The sequence below is a fragment of the Eutrema salsugineum genome, unplaced genomic scaffold (assembly GCF_000478725.1).
Source record: "Eutrema salsugineum unplaced genomic scaffold, Eutsalg1_0 scaffold_1, whole genome shotgun sequence".
In the NCBI taxonomy this organism is placed as follows: Eukaryota; Viridiplantae; Streptophyta; class Magnoliopsida; order Brassicales; family Brassicaceae; genus Eutrema; species Eutrema salsugineum.
In genome coordinates this window covers 9362351-9389843 of record NW_006256909.1, presented here as the reverse complement: position 1 = coordinate 9389843, position 27493 = coordinate 9362351, and the positions used below count along the sequence as shown (strand labels likewise).

At 35.0% G+C, this 27493-nt stretch overlaps 4 protein-coding genes across 10 annotated transcripts; 3 read left to right on the top strand and 1 right to left on the bottom strand.

Annotated features, from left to right (window-relative positions):
• Nucleotides 1-70: 70 nt before the first annotated feature.
• Nucleotides 71-1786, bottom strand: LOC18030460 (magnesium-chelatase subunit ChlI-1, chloroplastic). The gene is made up of 3 exons (XM_006414033.2): nt 1626-1786; nt 1419-1534; nt 71-1273 (listed from the first exon to the last, which is right to left on the bottom strand). The coding sequence occupies exons 1-3, from the start codon at nt 1726-1728 to the stop codon at nt 221-223; spliced, it is 1272 nt and encodes a 423-aa protein (XP_006414096.1). The 5' UTR covers nt 1729-1786; the 3' UTR covers nt 71-220.
• Nucleotides 1787-2317: 531 nt separating this feature from the next.
• LOC18030459 (uncharacterized protein At4g18490) lies at nt 2318-7454 on the top strand. Of its 7 annotated transcripts, XM_024149852.1 has the most exons (17): nt 2318-2469; nt 2530-2591; nt 3148-3240; nt 3595-3703; nt 3871-4056; nt 4146-4994; nt 5098-5283; nt 5351-5449; nt 5545-5682; nt 5848-5997; nt 6082-6268; nt 6348-6412; nt 6501-6540; nt 6640-6813; nt 6902-7012; nt 7102-7170; nt 7286-7454. In XM_024149852.1, the coding sequence occupies exons 3-16, from the start codon at nt 3183-3185 to the stop codon at nt 7165-7167; spliced, it is 2418 nt and encodes an 805-aa protein (XP_024005620.1). In that variant the 5' UTR covers nt 2318-2469; nt 2530-2591; nt 3148-3182; the 3' UTR covers nt 7168-7170; nt 7286-7454. The 7 variants fall into 7 exon arrangements, with proteins under 7 accessions (XP_024005620.1, XP_024005624.1, XP_024005622.1 ...); XM_024149856.1 differs by lacking the exon at nt 2530-2591 and having other exon boundaries at nt 5548-5682; nt 6351-6412; XM_024149854.1 differs by lacking the exon at nt 2530-2591 and having other exon boundaries at nt 5548-5682.
• A 623-nt stretch (nt 7455-8077) lies between these two features.
• LOC18030458 lies at nt 8078-8595 on the top strand. The gene has a single exon (XM_006414031.2). It carries the CDS (start codon nt 8260-8262, stop codon nt 8593-8595), a length of 336 nt encoding a protein of 111 aa, XP_006414094.1. The 5' UTR covers nt 8078-8259.
• A 3380-nt stretch (nt 8596-11975) lies between these two features.
• LOC18030457 (CLAVATA3/ESR (CLE)-related protein 2) lies at nt 11976-12469 on the top strand. The gene has a single exon (XM_006414030.2). The coding sequence runs from the start codon at nt 12078-12080 to the stop codon at nt 12312-12314; it is 237 nt and encodes a 78-aa protein (XP_006414093.1). The 5' UTR covers nt 11976-12077; the 3' UTR covers nt 12315-12469.
• The last annotated feature ends 15024 nt before the right edge of the window (nt 12470-27493 follow it).

Here is a 27493-nt window from a genome sequence, read left to right as displayed (position 1 = left end):
ATCAATGCAATGTTGGCAGATGCAATTAAACAGAGTTCAATCAAACTTAAATGAAGAAAAGCATCTACTATTTGTTTGAACAACTGTATTCAATCAACTTAATGGAGAACGCATAAACTCTATATTCAATCAGATTTGCCTGTTTATTGTTTAAGGTTCTTCTCACCGTTTACAGAGCAGGAAAGTAAAGAAAAAATGATCACAGAATCGAATCTCCTATTCAGCTGAAAACCTCGGCGAACTTCTCGGAGACCAGAACTCCTGAATCGATAGATTCCAGTGGATCTTTCCTGAGACGGTGCCTTAAGCAATTAGGGATAACGGTTGCAACATCATCAGCAGTGACTCGATCTTTGCCTTTGAGAGCTGCAAGTGCTTTGGCTGCTCTGTTAGTCACTATATCTCCTCTCAACCCATCGACATTGAGCTCTGAACACACTTTAGAGATCTTCACCTTCAGTTCCCGATCAATCTGAACAGAGGAAAGATTGCTTCTCGCAGTTGAAATCTGGTCTTGAAGCTTATCCTGCTCGGTTCTGTAAGTATCACGGAACTCCTTCGGGTTGCTATCGAAACGAGCTCTCTCTTCAACAATCTTGACTCGTAAATCAGCATCTCTAACAGTCCCTACTTGTGCATGCATACCAAACCGATCAAGAAGCTGTGGCCTAAGCTCTCCTTCTTCCGGATTCCCTGAACCAATCAAGATAAACCTCGCAGGGTGAGAAATCGAAATCCCTTCTCTCTCAACTGTGTTCCAGCCCGAAGCAGCAGAATCCAAAAGAACATCAACCAAATGATCATCCAAGAGATTAACTTCATCAACATAGAGAATCCCTCTATTGGCTTTAGCCAACAAACCAGGCTCAAAGGCTTTTACACCTTCTGTTAAAGCCTTTTCGATATCGATTGTTCCACAAACTCTATCTTCCGTTGCACCTAATGGAAGATCGACCATGTTGATCTTGGTCGCAACAACAGGGACTTGCTCTCCTCTTTCGACTCTCTCCCTTACTTCAACACCCATGAACTCAGGATCTAATGGATCCGAGTTATACGGGTCACCTGCAACTACCTCAATCTCAGGTAACAGATCGACTAAAGACCTAACCGTTGTGGATTTTCCGGTTCCTCTGTCTCCCATTATCATCACGCCACCGATCTTCGGATCAATCACATTCAGCAAGAGACATAGCTTCATCTCATCTTGCCCTACTATAGCTGCAAACGGGTAAACCGGCCTCGCACTCTTCTTTGAATCAAACTTCCCTACCTAAAACCCAAAAGCCACCATTTTATGAAAAACCAACAACAATAATCATATGTTCCTAATTCTTTTGTAAATCAAGCAAAGTCTGAAACTTTCTGTAACAATCATCAAAATGCATATATAGCACAATGAAAAACTAACTCGTTACCTGCTCAGTAGAGTTGATTTCTGTGGCTACATTCATAACCGAGACATGTCGACGAGACTTGTTCTTCTTTGGCCTTATTTGGATCCCTGCATTTAACTTTGCTCCACAGATTTTCCCTAAACACAAAGAGTTCGCTTTTAAATCTTCTCCAAAATATCGAATTGAGAAAACAGTAGGGTTTAAGGCTTCGAGGGAGGAATACAATACCTGGTCTGAAGCAAATGGGAGACAGCGAAGGTGTTGAGGAAGAAGAAGAGAGAGAAGGAGAAGCCCAGATTGCCGAAGAAGAAGTTCCCAGAAGAGACGCCATTTTTTGTGTGAGCTTTGCTTCACTAGCTTCTGATTGGCTTTTTCTCCTTGAGAAATTTTGTTTTCATTGGTTATGTTTTGGTTCTTGTGGTCAGGATAAGAAGATAGATTTCCTTCTCTATCTTCGTCATTTTTTAATGTTTTTTACCTTTTTTATAAGAAAATTATTTTCTTAGATTAAAATTAAATCAACACAAGAGAATTGACCAAAAAAAAAAAAGCAACACAAGAGAATTGTTCTTATAAAAAAAGGAAATAATGTATTTTTTTTAACTTATTCTTTATATTTCACAATTCTATTTTATATTTTATTCTTGTTCTTCCTTTTTTTTAATATAAAAATACTATATTTTATCGGTGGACTAGGCATTTCATCTATTAATTCACCCAAAAAATGCTATAGCTCTACTAAAATTATATTAAAATTCAAATTAGAAGCAGATTAACAAAAATCTCTCTATAAATTAGATAAACAAATTGAAAATTAAACAAAATGTAGAAAGTTGGGGAAAAAGGGGAAAAGCGGCCGGGAAATGATCAAAAGGCCCAAGTCTTAACGAAATCAAATTACATTTCTAACTTCACAATAAGCTCCATTTACGAAATTGTTCGCAGCCCAGAGATTTCAAATCTTCTTCCCTGAGCTCCGTCGGCGATTGTCTCTCCGGTGTCATCGTCTCTTTCCCGTTGAACGTTTACCGTTAACGCCTACTACAGAGTCAACTGAAAAGCGATTTTCTCGGTAAGAAATTGCTTCTTTGCTCGTCGTTCGAGTGGAATCTCACTCTCATGCCTTGTTCAGGCTTCGGTTTGTTAAGCTTCGACGATAAGCGATCGTAATCAGTGATCATTCGTCCGTTGGAGGTAGCGATTATGCGTAGATTTTGAGTAAGAATGTTTGATCAACGTGAAAACTATGTTTGATATGTTCCATTTGGCTCCATTTCTCCTAAACTTAGTTTCGCACTGCTCCTTATACCTGAAATTAGTCTCGAGTGGCGTCTCCTTGCCTGAAATCTACGAATCGCGTGGATTTCCAGCTTAATTGGTGTTGAAACCTCATGATTTTAACTACTGCTACTTTTCTGATTTTGGTTTTGATCGCTTCTCGGATAATCACATTGTTTGATCGGTTATGTTCCTCATTCTTGCGGTCTCGCCGATAGTCAGACCTACGGTATTCATCATATCTCCTTAAAGATAGTTTCTCTCTTAGTAGCTAATCCTATAGGTTTTTAGAAGAATGTTAATGGAGTTTATGATTTGTGTGATTACATTCGTCCTTCTATGCTACTTTACTTTGTGACGTAACTTGATTTTTTTTGGTTATTGGTTGCTTTGTGTTCATCAGAACGGAACTGATAAGTATTTTAGTGAGTGAGTGCTAGAAAGATTATGATAGTAGCTTTTCTCTTTGCAGTGAATAGTCAAGAGTAATACTGAAGAGATTTTGCCATGTCTGCACCTGCTAAAAAAAGTTCTACAGAAGCTCAGGAGAACGATCTAATGCTGGGTAAGGTTTAAGTGTTTTAAGAGTTGGTTTCAATGATCTGAACGTTATTATATCCAAATTTTGTTACGAGTTTGATTCATAACGAACACGCCATTACTAGAAGCCACCTTCAGCAAAATTATTCCATTTAAGTGAAGGAATCGTCAAGTAGACTTTCTTGACAACTTGATGTTAATAGATTTACATCAGAAAATATCATGCGCGCTATCTTTCAGTCTTCTTTATCTGCCTCAGTGTTCTATTTTTGGCCAGCTGTGGAATTTTTTTGGACGTAGATTGAAATCTTCAGATGCTGTTCCCATTGTTTAAACGGATGATTTGTCCAGTCTCTAAATTTCCATGGATTACCTGCAGACAAAGATATGGAAAAGGATACATGGAACTTCAAGTCAATGACAGATGATGATCCAATGGATTTTGGCTTTGAGCCACCAGGAAATAAAAAGAAAAATGCCTTCAAGCTGTGAGTGTAACTTATATGATATGCTTCTTAAACTATGTTTGCGCCTTAGCTAATGTTGTTCAAATGGAAAATATTCTCCTCTATGATGGATTACCTCTGTAAGATGTTATTGCTTGACAAGAAGGCCTAGTCTCTCATATAGATTCTGTCTCCTGACTCCTTTTCAGGGATATGGGTTTTGATCTGGATGGAGATTTTGGAAATTTATCATCATTCAAAATGGACATGCCAGACTTTGATTTCTCAAGCCCTGCCAAGAAAACCACGAAAACAAAAGAAAGCTCTGATGATAAATCTAGTGGAAATTTGAAACAGAAAAAGAATCCGTTTGCCTTCTCTTATGATTTTGATGCGTATGAATCCGCTGAAACAATTTCCTTTTAGAAATTCTACTATGTCATTTTTAAATACTTAGCAGCATCATGCTTTTATCTGCAAGCAGGTTAGACGACTTTGATCTTGATTCAAGTCCAACGAAGAAGGGAAGCGAGACAGCGACCAAGACCATGGGTTCGGAAGAAATTTCTGGTAGAAGAAAATTTGATAAGTCAGACTCTTTGGACTTTGGTCCAGACTTACCGACAACTACTCAAGCTACCTCAATGGAATATACAGATGTCAAAGCAAAAGCTTCAGCTGAAAAAGAGAACCTACTTTCGAAGACTACAGATACTATGGTTGTTGATAGTAGCCCACACTCAAAGCAAGCTACACAAGAGTGCATGGAAACTTCTGAGGCAGTGGAATCACCTCAAGGTATAAGGACAAAAACCTCAATGTGTCTGCAACCTCGATCCGTAAAAACTTCACCACTGAAGACATCATGTGCAATGGTTGAAGATATAAAGACATCACGTCTTTCAAATGAGACCGCGGCACCCTCGCCATTACATGCTTCTGAGACTGCACATGCTGCAGAAAACAGAGAAACCAGTCCAGATAGCCATGAAATCTGCAGGTCTAACACAAAAGAAGATTGTCCTAGAGAGCCAGAACAGAATGCCAACAATGAAATGATTTCCACCATGGACTCGAGATACGAAAAGACTGAACAGACTACATTAAACATATCATCTCAGTTATGTTTGGAAATGGTAGAACATCAACAGGAAGAAATGAGTACAGGCACTCCGGCAAACATACAGGATCACACTAGGAGAACATTATGTGATCCAGATGCTGGAGAGTCTCAAACAACTCTCTCAGGAAAAGTATCACCAGGCACTCGTCTAAGCCAAACTCACCAGGTACGAGATTCGAGTGTAAAGCTACCACAGGATCCATCCCACAGGTTAGAAAAACCAAAACTACTTTATGGGTGCTTTATCATTCTGCCAGTAAACATGGAAACTGAAAAATATGTCTAACTGCTCTATTCTGTAAACTGAGTGCAGCGTGCCAGGGCTCAATGATTCAAAGGCCATGCAAAACAAAGACGCGGGACTTATCAGATCCAAATTTTTTAAGAAGGCAGAAAAACCACAACCACATGTGCTGGAGTCCTCTGCAGTTCAAACAGAGATTCGGCCAGTTACCCGAGAAAGGATTGGGTTGAATCTGAACCCTACAAATGATAGAAGGTAAATATTCTTTTATTCATCGTCAGTCTAACTATCTTCTCACTATTTTCTCCTCTCCAACATGCAGACATGAAAATAAAGATGCGCTACCGGGATCCGAAACTAGGACATGTCCAAGTGAGCTTGTCAAAACGGATTCCGAAACAGCAAATGTCAACATTAGCAGGTAATGTTCTGGGTTTCTATGTTCAAACATAGGAATAAACTTCTCTCTTTCTTTCAAGATGATATATATAAGTTAACAACCAATTTTTTTGTCAGCAGTTCTCATGAAAAGGTTATCCACAAGGACCACTCAAATGCCAAGCCTGCAGAAAATGTGGCTGGAATGATGGATCATTTAAAGCTACAAGCTAAAAATACAACTAGAGAGAAGTCCATCTTGCAGATCAATATAAGGTGAGATAAACTCATTATAAATTTTACTTCTTTCCTATCTCTTGCCGTGCTCTTGATTCCCTAAACAGGTTATTTACCTCATTATGTATAAACTAGTAGCCATTAGACTTTATTTCCTAAGAATTGTTATGCATTAAGCTTTCCTGCTTTTGGATTTTGTCACAGCTCAAAACTCGATGCTTCTAGCTTGACTCAGAAGCTAAGCAAACATTTGGGTTCTGGAGCCGAATCTTTGCAGAAGTCCAAGATCGCATCTCTTGAAAGGCCTAAACTTGGAAATTTCATGTCTGATCTGCGTGCAGCAAAAACTCAAAGGTACAAAGAAACACTCAACAGTTTCTTGTATGGGAATCTCACGGTAATATGTCAATTCAAATTCCCTAATCTCTTCTACTACAGGACCATTGGTGTAAACAAAGACCAACCTAGTTCTGCAGTGCAACCAGAAGTTAGCTCTTCCATAAGCAAGGAGAGAAATACCGAAGCACCAGTTAAAAAGAGCTCTGAGATTCATCATTTTGTTCCCAAAGACAAAAAACAAACCCTGCAATGCCCATCTTCTTTAAAGCGGAAAGCTCTCGATGAGGTTTATGCTTCAACTCACATTTTCATCTTCTTACTTCACAAACATACCTGGAGCTCGACTAAAAGTTTTTGTTTTTCAGCAGGAGGCAGATAGGTCACTGAAGCCACAACTTAAACGTTTTTCCATGTCTCCAAGAGAAAACAGGTTTCCAGTTTTGGTTATCTAAACTGTATCTATAAATTTGCTTCATTAGTTCTTACTTCTTATATATGATACGGCTGAGATTGCACAGGAACGTTGAGGAGCTCACACATAGAGTTGCACAAGGAAAGGTTAGATTCACCAACTGCTCTTTGAATATTATTATTATTAGTAAAATAACCTTTCTGTGTTTAGTTTGCTTAACACTTCTCACACAATTGATCTTCCAGTTCTCAAGCCAAGAGAGTAAAACAGATAATAATATATCCAAGGAGCTTGTGAGGGAAAGTCCACAGCCTAAGTCTCATCACCAGATCATAAACATGGCAAATATGGAGATCCCAGTCACGGAGAATGCTGACAACATTGAGAAAGCTGAAGCGTATACAAAAGAACTCGACAATGTAATTTTCTATAAATATAAACAAGGCTTCTTGATCATAGTACAACATTTCAAAACTGTTTGATTGTGTCTTTTTGTTCCATTTGCAGATCTGCAACATTCTGAAGAAAAAACATGAGGAAGCGAAAGAGTTACTTGTCCGTGCTGTAGTTAACAACAATAAGCTACTGATGCTCAACCATCCTTTATATGAAGACAAGATATCCTTTTTATAGCTTTTTAGACATTTGTGTATTTATACATATAAAAAATTCTTGTGTGTGTTTGTTTACCCTTAATAATCAGAAACATTCGTATGATCCAGAAGTTCGCAGCGAAGTTGACTATAAGGGACACTCAAACCACACTTGCTTAAGAGGTAAGATCGTTGACCTTTTCTTTTCTCAGAAACTATCTCAATGGATTTTATCTGAAAACTCAAGCATACTCCGATTATTCATTTCTTGACCTGGTGGCATCTTCCCATTGGCCAGGTTCATTGAACTTTCCACTATACGGTATCTTCAAAAGTCCAGAAATGTTGACGTTTAATTAGTCCAAGGTACTTCGATCGTCTTTCTCGTTTTGCTGGTTTATAAACAAAAAACGTAAAATTTGGAACATAATAAACGTTGATGCTAAACAGAAAAAGAATTATGCTTTTACGATCTTGTAGAGGAACCAATTCTTTCTCGCTGAGTCTCTGACAACTCCAACTGTATGATCTGGAAACGTCCGAGTTAATCAAGAAAAAAAAAATATGCAAAAAGTTGGGAGTAACAAAATTAACTACTGTAACAGAAAAAAAGATCTTTTTTTAGTCACAGAAGAAAGAAATCATGATCCGGATGAATTAGAAACGCTTTAAATCGGTTCGGTCAATTGTATTGTGTGTTGTTTCAAAACACGTAAAAGGAAAGCTCAAAATATCTAGCCCAATAATAAGTAGTCTTGTTAAGCCCAAACTGATAATTGTTTATTATTTTTTTAAATAACATAACCCGGTTACCTTCCCTCTTCTTGGCGCACATCCTAAATCAAATGGCGCGTAAAAAACTACTTTGTCTGGCAAAATTATGAAATGATTTTGAGATCTGTTGAAGTCAAAAAGTCAATACTTTTTTTACTTTTTAGTAAAAACAAAACCAAATTTTGGAACCAAAATAGAAACAGAGAATCTTCTTAGTTTTGCCACGACCAGTTCCCTCCATAACAGAGAGCCCTTTTTCAAGTTTCAGAAATTTTTCTCAAAAAATCCCTCCACAAAATGAAAACACAAAAAACTTCAAAAACAAATCTCAGATCCATCACTTCCAAATCTGGTTCAAAGCCTCTCCTATTCGCACACTTCATATACATTTCCTCAGTTCATCCTTCTATCCTCAGTTCCATCTCTCGCTCGCTCTCTCTCTCTCTCTCTCTGTCTGTCTTCTGATTCTTCCCTCTTTCTCTCTCGAGCTTTACATCAATGGCGGCTCTCGATTTAAAACCTGAAAACGACAACAAAGAGAATCTCCCACCTTCAATGATGGCCACCATTTCTGCCAAGCCTCTGGATTCTTCATCCAGTGATAAAGACAAAACCCAAATCAGATTAAGAAGAAAAAGATCTAGAAGACAGCCTCTTCAAGACATCACCAGTCTCTTTGTCGCATCATCTCCATTGTCCTCTTCGTTTCTGATTCGTCACTTCCCCTCTTCGTCATATCTATCGGTTGATCCCAAATGCATGAAGAGAAGATCTAGTGTTGGTCTCAAGGCTGCTGCTACTTCTTCCACCTTGTCTTGTAGAAACTTCAGATGATTTTCTTCTTTTGTTATGGAATTGGTTTTTAATCCTTTAATTTAGAGAATGGGTTCTTTTCCATGTTTGATTTTCGTATCACTTTTTGTTTTGTTTTTTTTTTTTAAATTAGGGGTATTAATCAATACCCTGCCATTAGCATTCATGTACCCAATACACAAGATATGTTTCCATGAATATATACTGGTTTCTCAATATACTGATTCTTGCAAGAATTTTTGTCCAGCATCAGTATACTTCTGTTCTCCTGATTTCAACAGAGGGAACTGTATGCATGTGAATTGTGATCTGATCTGTTTTGACTAGCAATATTTGAGATAGAAATAAAAGTTGGTGATTGCAATTCAATCCAACTGAGAAGTGAACCGAAGTTGTCTTTCTGCAAGTGATAACTTTGTCATTGGATTATAAGGCTCATACATGATACGTGATAACTGTGTCATCAAGTTTTTTAGTAGATAAATTACATATTTATATAAAGGGATCCCTTGTATAAAATATAAAATAAAGAAGTAATGAGCTATTATTCTTCAATCATTTTTTGTATAAGTTATTTTACTTTCTTTTTTATCCTTTTTTGTCAAAGCTTATTTTTAGGCTTTAAAAGAATGATATTCTTATGTTCAAACCTAATCTTTCAGAAAATTAAAAAAAAAATATATGAGCATGAATTTTCTCAAGATTGTGATTAGACTGGTTTAAAAGAATTATATTCTTACTTTCAAGTCTAGTCTTTATATATTCTCACTTTCTATTTGGGAAGATAAATTATTTTGTCAAAAAGCTCTTTTTCCCAATAGAAACATATTAGAGCATCTCCAACCCAAACCCTTATTTTGAGGGTGACAAATCCCTAAAATGAGGGTTTGAGGGTGCATTGCTCCAATGGTAAAACCTCAAATCTATTTTTAAAAAAGTTTGTATTTTACATTATGGTCCTCAATGTTCATAATTATTAACTATAATGATAGAACTTTTCTATATAAATATAAAACATATAAATATATATATATATAAAGAAAAATTACACAATAACAGAAAATTACATATAAAATAGAAAATAAAACACACACAAATCAAATTATAAAATTACATATATTTTTTTGGTTTATTTTGTGTAATATTTATGTTTTTGTGTAGTTTTTAATATCTTGTGTTGAATTACTTTGTGTGTTTTGATATTTTTTTATTATGTTTAATTATAAGAATGCTATGTAATATTTCTTTTTTATTGGTAATTTTAATTTAAAATTTTAAGTATTTATTTTGACCAAAACATTTTTTTAAGTATTTATTTGATTTTTATTAATAATATTTAAATTTATAATGATATATTTATATTTACAAGATATCTAATTATATTGATTAAAATGAAAAGAAGAATAAAATGTAAGTTTATTGATAAGATATAAATTTGAAGGACTAAAAAGTAAAGTAAACAGTGTTTTAAAGGTCTGAATAGTGGATCCTCAAATTTGAGGTTTTACTATTCAAAACCTCAAATTTTGAGGGTTTGAAAGTTGGGTTAGAGCACAAAAAACCTCAAATTTGAGGATTTAAGGGCTGGGTTGGAGATGCTCTTTAGTCAATAGTATAAAATAGAGCAAATTGATTTTCTTTCTTTTCTTCTTTGGTCAGACAGTAAGTCTCTTTCATCTGTTAATTCTGTCACTAAAATGCTCTAGTGCTTTACTGATGTGTTGCATAATATTTTGGTCAAACAATCTGCTGACACCATTAAATGATGAAATCTGGATTTGGATAAGAAATTTTTCAATTAAAAACGTAATTACAGTATAACTAACAAGTGTGATTAGTTGGAAACTTATCCTTCAACTCAATCACTCTAACCTCACCATATAGAGTGGAATCCTAAACTAACCACCTCCTCACAAATGTAATAAAGTAAAGATTATATATACCTCTTCTCGACTGAAACTTTTTTGAATATTCTTCTTGTAATGAACTCTCCTGATGAATCAAATGTGTGAATAGAAAATATATAATTTTAAAATTTCGACTCACCAATCCAAAACCAACACAAACCTGTAAGTGCTCTTGGCCTTTGACTTGCATTTTCATATTTTACTCCTTTCCTTTTCTATCTTATTGGATTTTAATGAATCACTCTCCTCGTCCATTATCGTTACCTCGTATTATTAACTCTATCTCTCTCTCACACACAAACACACACATATATATATATATATGGAAATATATATATACATATATATATATATATTATTTGTGTGTGCGCATGCATATATTATATATACTGTCACTGGATAGGGACGGCCGAGATGGAGATGGTGTAATGTATTAAAGATTTGTGCTTTATCGAAAAAATGTTTATTAAAATCAGCACTCGACGCCGTCTCTTATCGCTCCTTTTTTTTTTTTTTCTTATCTCTCTTTTTATAGACCAATGTAAGTAAGTATGTACTTTCAGGTAAGTAACTGTGTATAATATTCATGAGACTCATATCTTTCTTACTTTGATGATGTAGTTTCGGAAAACTATCGGACAAGTGTATAAAACTTTATCTTCAAGTATCTCTTGTTTGAGTAATTCATATTTCATTAATTAAGGGTTTAGTCTTATTTGCTGTTGACCGTGCAAATACATGAGATTAGTAGTTTTTATTTCATAAACCTAACAAATCAGCGAGTGTTTAAAATGGAAGATCGCATGCATGACTGATGACTCAATAAGGGTTTGACAAATATTGCACGCCGTGCCAATATATCCTGTTCGATTTGGAACTCGTCTATATATGCTTAAAATAGTTTCAGAGATTTAGCTTTAAGATCATTTTATATTTGATTGTAAGCATTTACCACCGATTCTCGCTGAATGCATATTAACAACTACGATATATTCACATAGTTTTATTGGTATGAGTATAAAATTCATCCTAGAGACAAGGCCACCTAACAAATCAACGAGTGATTAAAAATGGATCGCACATGAGTCTATAAAGGGCTTGGCCAATCATAGGCCCTAACACAATATAAGTATATATTAGGATGTCGATCGTATTAAATATGTGTACTATACAATACCATAATGGGGAGATCTTTATCATTTTTATACTATTCAAAGCACCAATTTGCATTTTGCAACTCGCAAGAGCCACTTGATAAACTGGTTACACAGATTAAATATGATTATGACTATTATAATTGTTTTTTGGTAATGAAAAATATGAAGGCAACGAGAAAAACCGTCGTCACACGTCGGTGACAACTCACGCTTGCACTTGCCATAAGCACTAAAGCCCTAAGCTAGCTAGACCCATCTCCACTACCACAACTAGAAACTCTTGCAATGTAACACTATAAATAGAAACCCTCCTGATATCTCTTCTTTCCTCATATAACACTCATACACACCACGTCAACTACTTCACATTTCCATTCCATCTCTCTTTTTATATTGCCTCTCTATACATAGAAACTTATTGCAATATACTGTAATTGTAATGGCTAAGTTAAGCTTCACTTTATGCTTCTTGCTGATTCTTCTGCTAGCCTCAGTCGCTGTCGGAAGCCGCCCTCTTGAGCGGAATCCAGTTGGGGTGAAGGTGAGAGAGCTAAGCCCTACGATCGAGGCTACGAGACCATCTTTAGCCGATGATCAAGCGGCGGAGAGCATTGGCAGCCACGGGAAATCTCCAGAGAGGTTAAGCCCTGGAGGACCCGACCCGCAACATCATTAGTTATTTAGGGTTTACCTTTATAATTAAGAGTTGTTCTCAATTTCTTCGAGATGTGTATTTTTCTTATCAATAATTTGGTTGCAATGAATCTGTTTTTTTTTTCTTTTGTAATGAACTTGTGAATTTTCGTTTGTAAGATTATTACAAAAGTATAACGGAGTTTTTTTTTTCTTGATAAGCAAAGTATAACGGATTTACTGATACATTATTCTAGGTTTGTTAACGTACGTTTGATTTTCTAAATTTCGTTATGTTCTGACTGAAACAAGGACCCCATCATTATTATCCACCTTTTTAAAAAAACGTTTTCTGATATTTCTATCATCATGTGCCTTTACAATATATATATATATATATATATATATATATATATGCGACGCAAGTTATGAGGATGATTTAGATGGTCCTGCGTATCTATTTGATTATGTCTTATGGTTATGTCGATTGTGACTAGTATGTAAAATACAAATTAAACAAAGAAATACATGTTTTTTAACCGAAAAACAGTAGAATGGAAGGAAAGTACTATTTAGACGTGGTTAATTCAGATGGTATACTTGCAGTTGTATATGTTGGACGTCGTCCCATAATCAAGTCGTGCTTTTTACTCTTGATTAGTAATTTAGTATATCAAATAATGGATTATTGGATGCGAATCATGCGATCGATTTAGATGGTCCTTAGATCATAATTAACTCGAGTAAACGTTAGAATCAATAAATTGAAACTATAGAAAGTTGATTTTGATATATGCTTTAAGTTTTATAAAGGTTAGTTGATTTTAACAAGTATTTGACCCCAAAAGACCAATATAAGAAATACGATGGAGTTCGTATGGCTGACTGAGATTTTTATTGGATTAATTAAAAAAATAAAGACTTGGAATAAATAGTATAACTAATTTCCATTGGATACTGATAACAATAATAAGCAAGAGTTTTTTTACATGTTGCTGCTCAGACAATTTAGGCGCAAGGATGGAGAATGGTCTGGTTCGAAATAGATAACATGGAATCAGATGACAAATTTGATTAACCAAGGAGGAGAGAATACAAAGATTAGCAACATCTTATATATATGACATTCGTCATTGGATAACAAAACTCCCTCTATACTCTTTAGATCAGGTAAACAGGGAAAGAAATCAAGCTACAGACATCTTAGCAAAGAAGAGTTATGTTTCATTGTTTACTATATATAACTCTCCCCTTCTTTGGTTGGAAAAATTCTTGCATTACCCGTTTACCGTTTAATAAGATAATAGATATTAAAAAAAAAAACAATAATAATAAAATATCAGCAGAACACTTGTTGCAGAGTATTTTGACTTTCGAATATGCATGTAGTATTATCACATAATTCAAAAATTAGGATATGCAATCATCAGAACATACCATACAAAACCATGTTGTTATAGTTAGATTATCCATTCGTAAGAGTTCTTAAACATTGTAAGAAAATTTATGTATATAAGTCGATGCAGTTGTTGTTTTTAATTCAAGAATGACCTCAACATGTTTATGTTATTTATAATCTAGATTGGGTAGCTATTTAAACTTTAAGCGTGGTCCATGAATTTATTCAAAGATCGAAAGTTCTGCTTATCTTTGATTAATCATGCTTTACAGTAAACAAAACACCTAATAGTCTAATACTATGATAACCCCATGGATGATAGATAGGTCATGAGTGAAAATGACAGATTTCAATGAAAATCAAGAAAATTAATTAAGGTTAACTAAACATTACACACGTATAAAGAGATAAATCTCTATTTCATAAATTAATAAAAAAATATGAAAATCGAAAGCATTTGAACTAAAAGTTGACGAGCGTGAAGACCAAAATGGGATAATCAGCTGAAAATGGCATAATATAAAAATGTTTCTTTATCGACGAACAAAAGACGGCGAACGTGCAGCATTCTTCTTTTATTAAAAAGCAAATCGTATTTTTACGGTTAACGCCAAAAACTAATAACTTATCACACGACCAAAATGGACCCCATTGTAAATTGTAGTAACCTTTTCTTTTCTGTTTAATATAGACTATTAATCACCCAAAATTTAAAGCATCGTGACCTTATCATAGTGTTAACATATACACAATTTGGATGATATATAAATCTTTTGAATTTTCTATGGTTTACTATCATAAATAAACGATAGTGTTGACATCAATTGGTATAGCTTTAGTTTTTAATTAAAACTCAAATATATTATATATTACTAAGCACAAAGACTAGTAGGTGCCTTTATAGTATATACTTTACAGGGCATAGCTAGTGTGTACTATCCTAAAAGAAAAATAATGCAATACATATGAAATACGTAGTTTACGAGTTAACATCTTTAGAAAGACGAAATGTTTTCACAGTATCATAAAACAGTACTATGAAGGGGGGGGGGGCAAGTAATTGATAATTAGAATTTGGTCTACTAACTAGATAAAAACAAACTGGAATATTCATTCATCAAAACATATTGAAAGGGTCTTATTCGACAGTTAAGATCTTGATTCAAACATTAAGATGGAAAAGTATCAAACTTTAGTGATGAAAATATAATCATAAAAAGGCCATAAACTAGAGGTACCAAATCGGTTCATTGTGCCAAAGTGGGGACCGTATAATGTGTATTCTAATTTAAGAAAAAAAAAAGAATATTACATAAATTGAAAAAAGTAATTGTCTTTTTAAGCTAAGGGAAATTCCTTTGAAACATTTGATCATTTACCATGTATAGCATATTCTATTATTGTATATCATTTTTCGTATGTAGTATCATTGTCAAATATATTTAGTTTTATTTTAATATAAGTGATTTAATCTATCAATCAAATCTAACTAATTGCAATATATGAAATCATGATAATCAGCCACAAACAACTATATAATAGACAACTCTCCTCACAACATATACATTTACGATGAACAATTCTATACAAATCTATAGTAGATATTTTCATATTTGAACAAACAAGACCACAACGAACGATTATATCTACGGCACATTAAATTCTGTAATAAGTTTTGCATCCATGATCTACAAAAGAATTAGTTTTTTTTTTTTTTAATATCGAACCAGTGTAACAACATTACACCTATGTCAATCATTGGGCTTAGGCTTCCACATATAACGTATTATATCATTAAGAAAATGTTTATTAAAGATTTTATACTTAGAGGATTATTAGTTGAATAATACATAGTGGATTCAAATTATTAGTAAACAAGATCCAACTTTATATTATTTTTTCATTTCTCACTTTATTGGCACCTCGATTGAATCTTGTATTTTTAATCGCAAATCATACAATATAAAAATGGATTCATACGAGCTTAAAAAGGAAATTTGTCAATTGTCAATTGTCACTATTCACTAAGGCCTCTAAAAGTAAAACCCATTAGAGCTAGTTATTAGTTTTTTTTAACAATTCTTGGGTTCACCCCTAGGGATGAACCTTTTTATTCACCTCTTCTTTTCTAACCAATCAAAACATATCACCTGATTTAAAATAAAAATCAATATTATGTTAATCAAACAATTAAAGTAAATTGACATTTTTATCACAGAAAATTAAAAATTTAATATTATTCAAATTAAAATTCGATTTAATTATTAAAATACTTTTGTTTATTTACTCTTTCTTATTGTAACCAATGGAAATAAGCTAAATAATGAAAATTAATTAGGATAATTTATCAAAATAACACATTTTAAAATTTCTTTTTCAATAGGAGAAAACTAAACCCTAAATTGGAAATAATGAACCCAAACATAATATTAAATATTATTTATAATTTATTTTTGATAAACATATATTTTTTACATAATAATTTTTCTATTTTAAATTTTAAATCATAATCTCTAAATCCTAAACTCTAATATGTATACCCTAAACCATAATATACAAATATTCAAGAAAAAAAAAAAAACTAAATCTAAATCTATAAACTCTAATCTGTAAACTTAAAAAATATTAGAAATAAAAACTAAACCCTGAACATTAATCCCTAAACCCTAAATTCTAATAAAAGATATATATATTTTTAAAATTTAGGGTTACCAAATTAGAATTTAGGGTTTAGGAATTAATGTTAGAGTTTAATATTATGCTTGGGTTCACTATTTCTAATTTAGGGTTTAGTTTTCCCCCATTAGAATTTTTTTTTTAAAATATACTATTTTGATAAAGTACCTTAATCATCATATATATTATAAACAAAGTATTGTTCTTAGTTATATTAAACGATGGAGACGAGCGGCGGCTTTAGGGTTTTGGCGATCCCTAGGGCGATTTTCAAGTCTCGGGAATATTAACACACAATTACGGCGCAAGTGTACCCTTCCTCCTTTACACCAATACACTCTGCATAAGTTCTTTTGTTCCCTACCTCTCGGTGTGTCGGCTTGATTCTGTGAGGACATTGTACTCTGTTTTGCTTAGTTTTGTGCTCTGTTCTTATTCCTTTTCTAGCTTTTGCTACGATCCAGTGTTTGTGACTTTCTAGCATCGGTGCTAAGGTTTGGGCAACAGATCTAGGATCTCTTTCCCTAAAGTTTGTTTTTTCTCCTCGGATCTGTACTTTTGGTGTGTAGCTTCTTCAAAATGTAACCTACGAGAATGTACAACTTCTCTGGAAACTCTCGTCATGGTGGGGGTTCGAACCAAACTCGTCGCCGGCTGATTGAGGAGGAGGAGATCATCAGAATTCCTGACTGTGATCTCACGGCAGTGGTGGAGAAGTTTAAACTAACACTTGTTGGTAGGATGTTTCATACGGAAGGAAGAAGCATCGATGCTCTCATAACTTTCATGCCTAGATCGAGGATCTGGGATGTGGAAGGAGTGCGTGGTCTGAACCTGGGCAATGGGAGGTTCCAATTTGATTTTGACGAGGAAGAAGATCTTGTTAAGGTCCTGAACCGGCGTCCATGCCATTTTAACAGATGGAGCTTTTCCCTTGAACGCTGGGAGCCAACAACTCGGGTCGACTTTCCCAACACTATGACTTTCTGGGCAAGAGTAACAGCGGGTGTCCCGACCTATCTCTGGAACGACAACACTTTTACTGAGATTGGAAGAGCTCTTGGTTCGGTGGCTGAAATTGATGCCAAAAATGCACGCTTTCAAGTTACGGTGAATGCAGATCTTCCTCTTCAGTTTGAACGTAAGGTGGGATTCTCTAATGGAGACGTGGGCGTGGTTTCTATCATTTATGAGGGATTACTACGCTACTGCTTTACATGCAAACGCATCTCACATGAGGAGAGCTCGTGCCCTGCCTTGACAGAGGAGGAACGAAACCAGAAACGACTTCAACGAAGAGAGCAAGAAGAAACGGATTCTGTCTTCGTAAGGGGTGGAGCTTACCCAAATCCCAAGTTAGATAATACCAATCACCACTCCAAAAGGGGCATGAGGGAGATCAACGGAACTGCTTTTCAAGTGGTCCGAAATGAGGGTAGCTCGCGAAGAAACCCATCGGATGGTAAGCTCCCGAGTGCCAAAAGAGACTCAGGTTTTACAAACTCTGAAAACAGAGACCTACGCGTGGAGTTACAAGAAAAGCATGAATCAAGGTCGAAAGAAGTATGGCGCAGACTGGGAAACGATTACACAGAGAAAGTTCCCCGTTATCGGGAGAGATACAACCCATATTCTTACAAAAAGGACTCGTACAGAGTTTTAAACTCTCAGTCATACTCTCAGAGAAGAGAGAGAGCACCGAAGGTTAAATCCCAACAAGTTTGGAGACCCATTTCTTCACGTGATAATGAGACTAGTTCTCGCAGAAATCTTACTCCAGCTCCGGAGCGTCATAATTCTGGTAGTATTAGAAGATCACCAACAGACTCCCAAAGAACAGTGTCGGAGGTGCGCTTAGATAGCGAACGGTCAAACCGTCGCGGATCGGGTCGTCTGGTGGTCTATCAAAAAGAATCTGAAGAAGAGAAACAACGGAGAAGAAAAGGAAAAGCTATACTGTCGGAATCTCCAAAATCTTGGGATAAATCAGCTCATGGCCGTACCCACCCAATGGAGAACAGAAGTGGAACTATCTCAATTAGAGAACCACGAAGCCCAAATAGCCACGAGTTACAAAAGAATTCAAGGTACGTGTCTCCGTCGTCTCGTGTTGGGATTGATGATGGGGCTTTGGATGATAACAGAGTCCTGGGTAAGAGAAATGGTCATGGGAATGTTGAAGATGGAGAATTTGTGCGTGAAAATAATAATAAGGAGGAATCCTTGTATACTGAAGAAGAAATGGAGAAGCTGCTGGGTTGTGATGATTTAGTGATGGATGAAGAAATGATTGAGAATGATGATTTGCTTGGGGATAACGCTATTCTTGGATCGGAGAGAATTGAAGCTATCTCACAATTATATCCTGGTCACTCTGTTCGGGAAAATTCCCAGAAAAATTCCCAGAATTCTATGCAAAAGAATCTGGTGCAAAAACAAAAAGGAATGAAAAAAGGGATCTCGGCTAGCGGCGTCAAGGAAAAAATAAACTCTGGGAAGCACGTGGCATCACAAAAAAAATCCCCAAGAGCCCTGAGCTTAAAAGAGTCACGGCATCAAAAAAGTTTAATGCACTTCGTGTCCGTCCATCGCCTAAGAAGAAGCACGGGACGTGTAATATTTCTAATTTATCAGCTTCTTCGCAAATCCCTCGCATTGAGGTGCTTCCCTCAGCTCTAAGTAAGAGCTCTTTTGCTGTCTCAGGTTCGGTGGTGTCCCAGAAACCACCCAGTAAGAAGATATGAGTACAATCGCATGGAATTGTCAAGGGGCGAGAGCCTACTTGACTAAGCAGCACCTGCGGGAGTTGCATCGTGTTTTTGCTCTTGATTTTCTTTTTCTTTCAGAAACTAAAAATTCCTTTTCTTTTATGCAAGACTTTCAATTTTCTTTTGGTTATAATAAATTGTTCACCGTGGAACCGGAAGCAGAAGCGGTGGACTCGCTCTTTTTTATATGGATTCTTTTGAGGTTAAGATTTTATTTTCAAATAACCGTATGATTGATATCGAGGCTACGGTTGATGGAAAGAAGGTGTTTATGACCTTCGTTTATGGAGATCCGATCGTTAGGTACCGAGAAAATGTTTGGGAACGTCTCACTAGGATGAGCCTCTCGAGAACGGGAGCATGGTTTATGATTGGAGATTTTAACGAGATCATAAGTAATCAAGAGAAGAAAGGTGGTCGAAAGAGCCCTGAATCATCTTTTTTACCTTTTAAAACCATGCTTTCGAATTGTGGTATGATTGAATTCCCGTACAAGGGCAATTTCCTTTCTTGGCTCGGATATAGAAAATCTGGAAGAGTCCAATGTCGACTAGATAGAGCTATAGGTAATGAGGAGTGGCATCATCTCTTTTCCCACACTAATGTGGAGTATTTAAAGTTATGGGGATCAGACCATCGGCCAGTTTTGGCCAGAATCCAATCAAAACCAGGCAGAATTCAAAAGGGCTTCAAATTCGACAAACGCTGGTTAGGAAAGGCTGGGCTAAAAGACACCATTTTTAAGGGCTGGGGTTCTTTTGACGAGTCTGATTCTAGAGATTTTCACTCGAAGATCGGAAATTGTCGTAAAGCGATCTCTAGATGGAAGCGTCTGAATCCATCTATTGCAGCAAAGAAAATTGACGATATCAAGCGACTGCTTGAACAGGCCCAGACAGATGAGTCTTTCCCTTGCGAAGAAATCCTAAATCTAAAATGGGATTTATGTGCTGCTTTTTTTTTGATAAAATTTATGTGCTGCTTTCCGCGAAGAAGAATTATATTGGAAGCAAAAAAGTCGAGTTTTATGGTTGAAGGAAGGTGATCGCAATACTAAATTCTTCCACGCGTCAACAAAACATAGACAAGCTCGAAATCAGATTACAAAGATTAAAAGAACAGATGGATCTTGGGCAGAAAACGAAGAGGGTATTGAGAAGGTAGCCACAGATTACTTCCAAAATCTCTTCACGACATCGCAGCCAAATGATTTTGAAGAAGCACTCCGGTATGTTACCGCACAAGTAACTCCTGAAATAAATGCCTCCCTCCCCCGTCCTCCATCAGATGAGGAGATTAAAAAGGCCGTCTTTGAGATTAATCCTGAAAAAGCCCCCGGGTGAAAGATTTCTTTGTCACGGACAGCTTTGATGTACGCCTCAACCAAACAAACATTTGTTTAATCCCAAAGACGGAGAGACCAAGAGAAATGACGGAGTTCCGACCCATCAGCCTTTGTAACGTCAGCTACAAGATAATTTCAAAAACCTTGTGTAAACGGCTAAAAAGATTTCTCCCGAAGCTGATCTCGGAGACCCAATCGGCCTTTGTGGCTAGACGACTGATCACAGATAATATACTCGTAGCTCAAGAAATTTTCCATGCTCTATGTACAAACCCGATCTGTAAATCAAAGTTTGTGGCTATAAAAACAGATATGAGCAAAGCATATGATAGGGTAGAATGGAGCTTTTTGGAAGCCTTAATGCTGAAAATGGGTTTCGATGAGAAGTGGGTCTCATGGATTCGATGGTGTATGTCATCTGTATCATATCAAGTCCTCTTGAATGGAGAGCCGAAAGGAAATATAAGCCCATCTCGGGGCCTCCGTCAAGGAGATCCTCTTTCCCCCTTCCTATTTATCATTCTTACAGAAGCCCTTATCTCCCAACTTCGGGGAGCAGAAGCGGAAAGACGCATAACGGGTTTGAAGATAGCGCAAGCAAGCCCTGCAGTTTCTCACCTCCTTTTCACGGATGACAGCCTTTTCTTTTGTAAAGCTGATGTCCTGCAATGTGCAGAGTTGATAAAGATTATAAATTGCTATGGAAGAGCTTCAGGACAACAACTTAATGCCTCAAAATCATCTGTCCTCTTTGGAAGCAAAGTGGCACCGGAGGTAAAAGCTGACCTCAAGAGAACACTGGGTATAACGAGAGAAGGAGGTATGGGTATGTACCTGGGTCTTCCTGAAAACATATGTGGCTCCAAGAAACAGGCTTTTGCCTTTATCCAAGAACGTCTAAATAGCCGCATTAATTCTTGGTCAGCAAAATTCTTATCAAAAGGAGGCAAGGAAGTTCTCATTAAGTCAGTGGCCCAAGCTCTCCCGACTTACGTCATGTCTTACTTCCTTTTACCTCAGGAGATTATCAATAAACTCAAAGGCGCTATCTCAAAATTCTGGTGGAGTACCAAGCAAAATAACCGAGGCCTTCATTGGATAGCATGGGATAAAATATGTCTCCCCATTGACAAGGGTGGTCTAGGCTTTCGGGATCTAAAGAATTTCAATCTTGCATTGCTTGCAAAGCAACTATGGCGTCTAATCCAGTTTCCATCATCGCTTCTGGCTCGGGTCCTTAAAGGAAGGTATTTTCGATACTCAACTCCAATGGAAGTCGATAAAGCGAATTCCCCATCGTACGGGTGGCGTAGCATAATGGCTTCTCGCAGTCTTCTCCAAGCTGGCCTAAAAAAATCGATTGGATCAGGATTCAATACAAGAGTTTGGCATGATCATTGGATACCCGTAACTCCGTCCAGACCAGCTTTAGATAATGGGAACTTTCGAGATCCGTATCTTTATGTTGGACATTTGACTGACCAGAATACAAAAGTATGGAAGCTGGAGGTCTTGCAGAACCTAATAGCCCCTGAGGATATCCCACTCATCCAGAGCATTAGACCCAGTCGAGGCTTTAAGGCGGACGTCTACTGCTGGAATCATACTAAGTCCGGTATTTATTCGGTACGATCAGGTTACGCACTCGCAAATCAGCTAAAGGAGGATGAAGGTCCTCAACTGATCCTGGAACTGAGTATCATACCTTTAAAAAGTAAAATCTGGACCTTGAAAACAGCAAGGAAGATCAAACACTTTTTATGGCAGGCAGTGTCCGGATGTGTTCCTGTGAGTAACAACCTTGCAAATCGTCATTGTGGAACCGATCGATTCTGTCCGAGATGCGGAGCAGATGTTGAATTTATCAATCATCTTCTCTTTGAATGTCCTCCAGCGGTTCAGACATGGGCTTTATCAGAGATTCCGTCTAGTCCGGGTTCATTCCCGTGTGATTCTTTATACAGAAATTTTGATCATCTCCTTTGGCGCGCAAAGGAAGAAGGAGCAATGGAGAATTCTCTAGATGCCTTCCCGTGGATAATCTGGTATATCTGGAAAGCTAGAAACGACAAAGTCTTTAATGGTAAAGAAACCTCCCCCATGGACACCCTGCATATTGCCACCAACGAAGCAGAAATTTGGAAAGTTGCACAAATTGTCTCTCATGTAGGAGAAGATAGTGTTAATGCACCAGATCTTTCCCAAAATGTTGTGAGTAACAGCCCAAGAGCTCGATGCAAGATTGATGCCTCATGGGCAAGCGAGGATCCCAGGTTTGGGGGTGGTTGTGTCATTGAGCTAATAGATGGACAAAGATATTTGGAACCTTTGCGAAAGAAAAAACCATATCTCCCCTTCATGCTGAATTTACTACGTTGCTATGGGCCATGGAAGCTGTCCTGGAGATAGGAGAAGTGTCGATGGCATTCGAATCAGACTGTCTCCAAATGGTTAAGATGATCGAGGATGAAGAAGAATGGCCTGCCTTGGCTTCGGAAATTGATGAATATTATCACTTGAAGTCTTCTTTTGTTCACTTTACTATTTCTTATATCCCTCGTACTTTAAATGTCCGTGCTGACTCCCTTGCAAAAGGGACTCGAGCCCGTGGTTTCGCATTTTCCCATGTAAACTCTTTGATTCCGAACTGGTTAGTCTCTGAGGTTAACCTCCTTGAATCATCGTAAGAATATATGGAGTATTTGATGTCAAAAAAAAAAAAATATTATAAGCAAAGTAAAATTTTGAGTTAAAGCTCTCTCATTCAATTTCAAAGTGGTTAATTACCCTTTACCCCTCCTTATATTTTTCTAAAATAAAATTTAATAAAAAAAATTATTAAAAATCGAAAATTAATAAAATTTATTATTAAAAATCGTAAATTAATAAATTAATAAATTATTATTAAAAATTGTAAATTAATTAAAAATTTATTATAATCGGAATTTAATAAAAAATATTTAAATTTTAATAAAATATTAAAAATCGTAAATTAATAAAATATTATATAAATCGGAATTTAATCAAAAAACTTAAATTTTAAAAATTTATTAAAAAATGGAATTTAATAAAAAAAAAACATTAAAATCATATCATATATACTTTATGCGAAGTAAATTTTTCGCTTTAAGTTCTCTTATTCAATTTAGGTGACTAATCATCATAGTATATATTAAAAGCGAAGTGAATTTTAGCTTTAAAGACCTCTAATTCAATCTCAGCATGGTTAATTATTTTTTTGTCCCTTTCTAAAAGGTCATTAATATCCTTTAATTGGTTAAAATTAAGTTTTATTTATAATTAACTATATCAAATTTTGTTACCATGAAGTTAATATTGGATCTTTTAATGCTATAAAATTGTATGGTTTTGTATATGAAAGCCCCAAGGCTCTCACTTTAGCCCTAATCTCCGATTAGTCAGAGCTTCTTCTTCAACCGGTGGTTTCTGTGTTTTGACGTTTGAGTTGTATTGCTTTATTAAATTTTTTGAATTAGGGTTTTTGTTTAAAAGCTTTGGGTCTGTGTTCATGATGAATGAGGACGATTGAGTATTTAAGCTTTGCGATTAATTTCCATCGATATTGCTTTATAAGTCTATGACCGATCGGATCCCATACTGTCTATGCTCCTCCATCTCAACTTTGTTTCTGTTTTTGGAATGTGTCTGGTTTATCCAAAAATAATTTTGCTTCGGACTTGAGATTCTGTTTGGATTTCATGTTTAAGGTGTATTCATCTCAGTTAAATTTTGAGGAATCAAAGTGATGCTAATCATACTCATTTAGCGTTGTTTATTGTGATGTCCAGTTATAGTGAAGAATATATTCACAAGCACAAAAAAAAATCACAAGCATAAAAGAGACCATATTGAACGAGTTTCTACTGTTCTCTAAGCCAAGTCGAATTGATCGCTCTGCTTCTTCACTCTAATTATAGTAAAGACTGAAGAAATCGTTGGAATAAAGATTTCGATGAACCCGGGACTCTTGCCCCAACCAGACTTTCTTGGTCGTGCGTAATACATGGTTATTCAAGGTGAACCAGGATGATGCATAATAGAATATAAATGGGAAATTATTGATTAAATTTAAACAAACTAGACCAATCAGGGTTTTAAAATTATATTTTTCATGTTAAATCTTGTGGAATCGTTGAACAGAAAGTGTGATTTCACTAAAGACTGTTATTGGTAAAATCTTGTAATCATGCTAATTTAGGAATATTAGTAATGACACTTTCAGTGAGACTTTTGTTACAACATTTTTCTTAAACGGACCAAAGTATTTATGTGGTTGATTTTACGATTGGATAATAGAATGTAGGAGGGTCTTGAATTGGACATTTGCATATGGATACTACGTACCTTGCTCATAATGAACATGCAAAGACACAATTTTTTCGAGTATTTGAAAGAGGCTTCATCATTGTGCAGAGATGTAGTTGGAACAGTTTGTCTCCGGAATTAATGAACCATCCAAAAGTTTCAATGATTTCGTTTGACTAAAGTAACCAAACCTACTTCTAAAAACACGTGAAAGCTTTGGAGAATGGTCTTGCTGATGTGGAACACAATGAGAGCACAAATCAACAACAGACTCTAGATCTTCTTTCAAATGACAAAGGTTGACAAGGGTCTAAGAAAGATCCAAGTGGTAAGTGAGATATCTTTCAGCTTCAGATTTATATTATTGGTGCAAAAAACCGTATGGTTTATTGCAAGTGGTATTTTCCAAATTAAGGATCATATCAAGTATTCGGTTTACAATTCGGAGGGACATGTGAAAAATTGTAAGTTTATAGTATTGAGAAGCTATTGGTTAAGATAAATAAAGAATAGATTTTTTTCCCCTAAAAAAACCTATAGCATTACTCCGCTAATTAAAAGATTTTTACTTCTTTCAATGCCTTATAGAAAAAATAATCTCATTATGTAAATCTCAATAACAGAGTACATTGGTAAAGTTTTAAAAACCAGGAAATAGTCAAGATAATACCAGTAGGTACCTTACATAACGATCAAAGAGAAAGTGAGTAACTCTTATGAGAGAGTCATCTCATTTATAATTGTTTAAGAATCTAATATTTTAAAAAAAAAATAATTGGAAGAATATATGTCTCAAATAATAAATAATTCATTATGTGAAGATATTATTTCTACAAAATATAAGAAGTGAATACAGTTCTAATTTTTATGATTATAACTTAAAACATGTTTTAGTTGTTTGGATTTATATATAATTTTGGAATTACTTTTTAGGCAATAAAGAATAACAACTTTAAGAGTGACTTGATTTCAGCTTCCAAACTATATTTCAACTTCGTTTTAAGAGGAGAGTTCATATTAGAATACTCGGACAATATGTGTTTATGTTATCTTTGTGCTTCACTTCGCAAGATTTTTTGAAATTGATCGTTTATACAAAGATAATCAAGCCTATAAAAGATGTGAAAATATACATCTGAAAACTTCCAAACTTCCAAAAATAAATTGTAGAAGAAAATACGAAGAAGGTATAAAACTAAAAAAAAAAGAAGAAAAACACAAAGAAGAAATCTGTTTATTTAATATATTATGTAAAACAATAAGAAATTGGAAAATATACACTATATAAAGAATAATAGGAAGAAAAAAAATCGAAAGAACAAGACAAAAAGAAATTGAAAGAAAAGATGATGTTTCCGTCCGTGCAACGCGATTTTGAGTAAGTTTTTCAAGTAAATTAGTGATTTTGAGTAAGTTTGTTTAATGAAACATTTCCGCCCGCACAAAGTGCGGGGTAAACACCTAGTTAAAAATTATTATGTAAAAAAATATACGTTTATCAAAAATAAATTAGAAATAAAATTTAATATTATGCTTGGGTTCACTATTTTCTATTTAGGGTTTAGTTTTCTCCCATTAAAAAAGAAAATTTAAAATTAGTTATTTTGATAAATTATCTTAATTAATTTAATTATTTGGTTTATTTTCATTGGTTAAAATAAGAGGGAGTAAATAAAAGAATTATTTAGTGATTAAATCGAATTTTAATTTGAATAATAATAAATTTTTAATTTTCTGTAATAAAAATGTCAACTTACATTAATTGTTTGATTAAGATAATATTAATTTTTATTTTAAATTAAATGGCATGTTTTGATTGGTTAGAAAAGAAGGGGGTGAATAAAAAGGTTCACCCCTAGGGGTGAATCCAGAATTGTTCGTTTTTTTTGGGTCAACAGCTAGATTCTAGTTCTAATTTATAAACATTGAAATATTACTATGAATATATCTTCTTCGTTTTTTTTTGGACTGAATTGTGAATATATCAACTCTAGTTCTTTGCTTAAAATAAAAAAAATTGGCTATCAATTAAAATATTAGTGACGCCATGATAATAAAAATTATTCTTGCTTTAGTGTTATTGAATAAGAGGAGCACAAAATCTACTGAAAGTTTGGGTGTTTTTATGTTTATGCAAAACAAAAATCTTTGAACTCTGTCAAATTTGGGAAAATGTATTTTAAACGATATCATTTATACATTTTGAGAAAGAAAAAACATTGAATTAAACAAAACTATACAATGAAAACTCTATAACAATGACTAATCTAAACCGTAGTTCACTACTTATTGCAACTGTTATGTTTATGCAAAACACAAATATTTTGAACTATGTCAGATTTGGGAAAATGTTTTTTAAAAGATATCGTTTGTACATTTTGAAAAAGAAAAAACATTGAATTAAACAAAGCTATACAATGAAAACTCTCTAACAATCAAACATGGACTAATCTTCTATACTGTGGTTCACTACATATTGCAATTAGTATGTTGCATCACATGCTCTAGAAAAATTAAGGTCCGATGGACTAAACATCTAATTGTGAAAGAAACAAATAATCGATTATCTATATTTAATAGACTGAGTGAATATTTAATTTTAAAGATGCGATTTCAAACATTTAAACCCAGATTTTCAATGATTTTTTGAATTTATTCAGGTTAAAACACGTTTGGATGGGATTTTAGGCATCAAGAGCAAGAGAAGG

What these genes read in the sequence shown, in the direction of transcription:
- LOC18030460 (XM_006414033.2), bottom strand. Translation starts at nt 1,728, where the DNA reads ATGGCGTCTCTTCTGGGAACTTCTTCTTCGGCAATCTGGGCTTCTCCT. An exon ending in TCCCATTTGCTTCAGACCAG is followed by an intron (nt 1,535 to 1,625) that starts GTATTGTATTCC and finishes CTTTGTGTTTAG; the next exon opens with GGAAAATCTGTGGAGCAAAG. An exon ending in AAATCAACTCTACTGAGCAG is followed by an intron (nt 1,274 to 1,418) that starts GTAACGAGTTAG and finishes TTTGGGTTTTAG; the next exon opens with GTAGGGAAGTTTGATTCAAA.
- LOC18030459 (XM_024149850.1), top strand. Translation starts at nt 3,183, where the DNA reads ATGTCTGCACCTGCTAAAAAAAGTTCTACAGAAGCTCAGGAGAACGAT. An exon ending in GGAGAACGATCTAATGCTGG is followed by an intron (nt 3,241 to 3,594) that starts GTAAGGTTTAAG and finishes GATTACCTGCAG; the next exon opens with ACAAAGATATGGAAAAGGAT. An exon ending in CCACAGGATCCATCCCACAG is followed by an intron (nt 4,995 to 5,097) that starts GTTAGAAAAACC and finishes AACTGAGTGCAG; the next exon opens with CGTGCCAGGGCTCAATGATT.
- LOC18030458 (XM_006414031.2), top strand. Translation starts at nt 8,260, where the DNA reads ATGGCGGCTCTCGATTTAAAACCTGAAAACGACAACAAAGAGAATCTC.
- LOC18030457 (XM_006414030.2), top strand. Translation starts at nt 12,078, where the DNA reads ATGGCTAAGTTAAGCTTCACTTTATGCTTCTTGCTGATTCTTCTGCTA.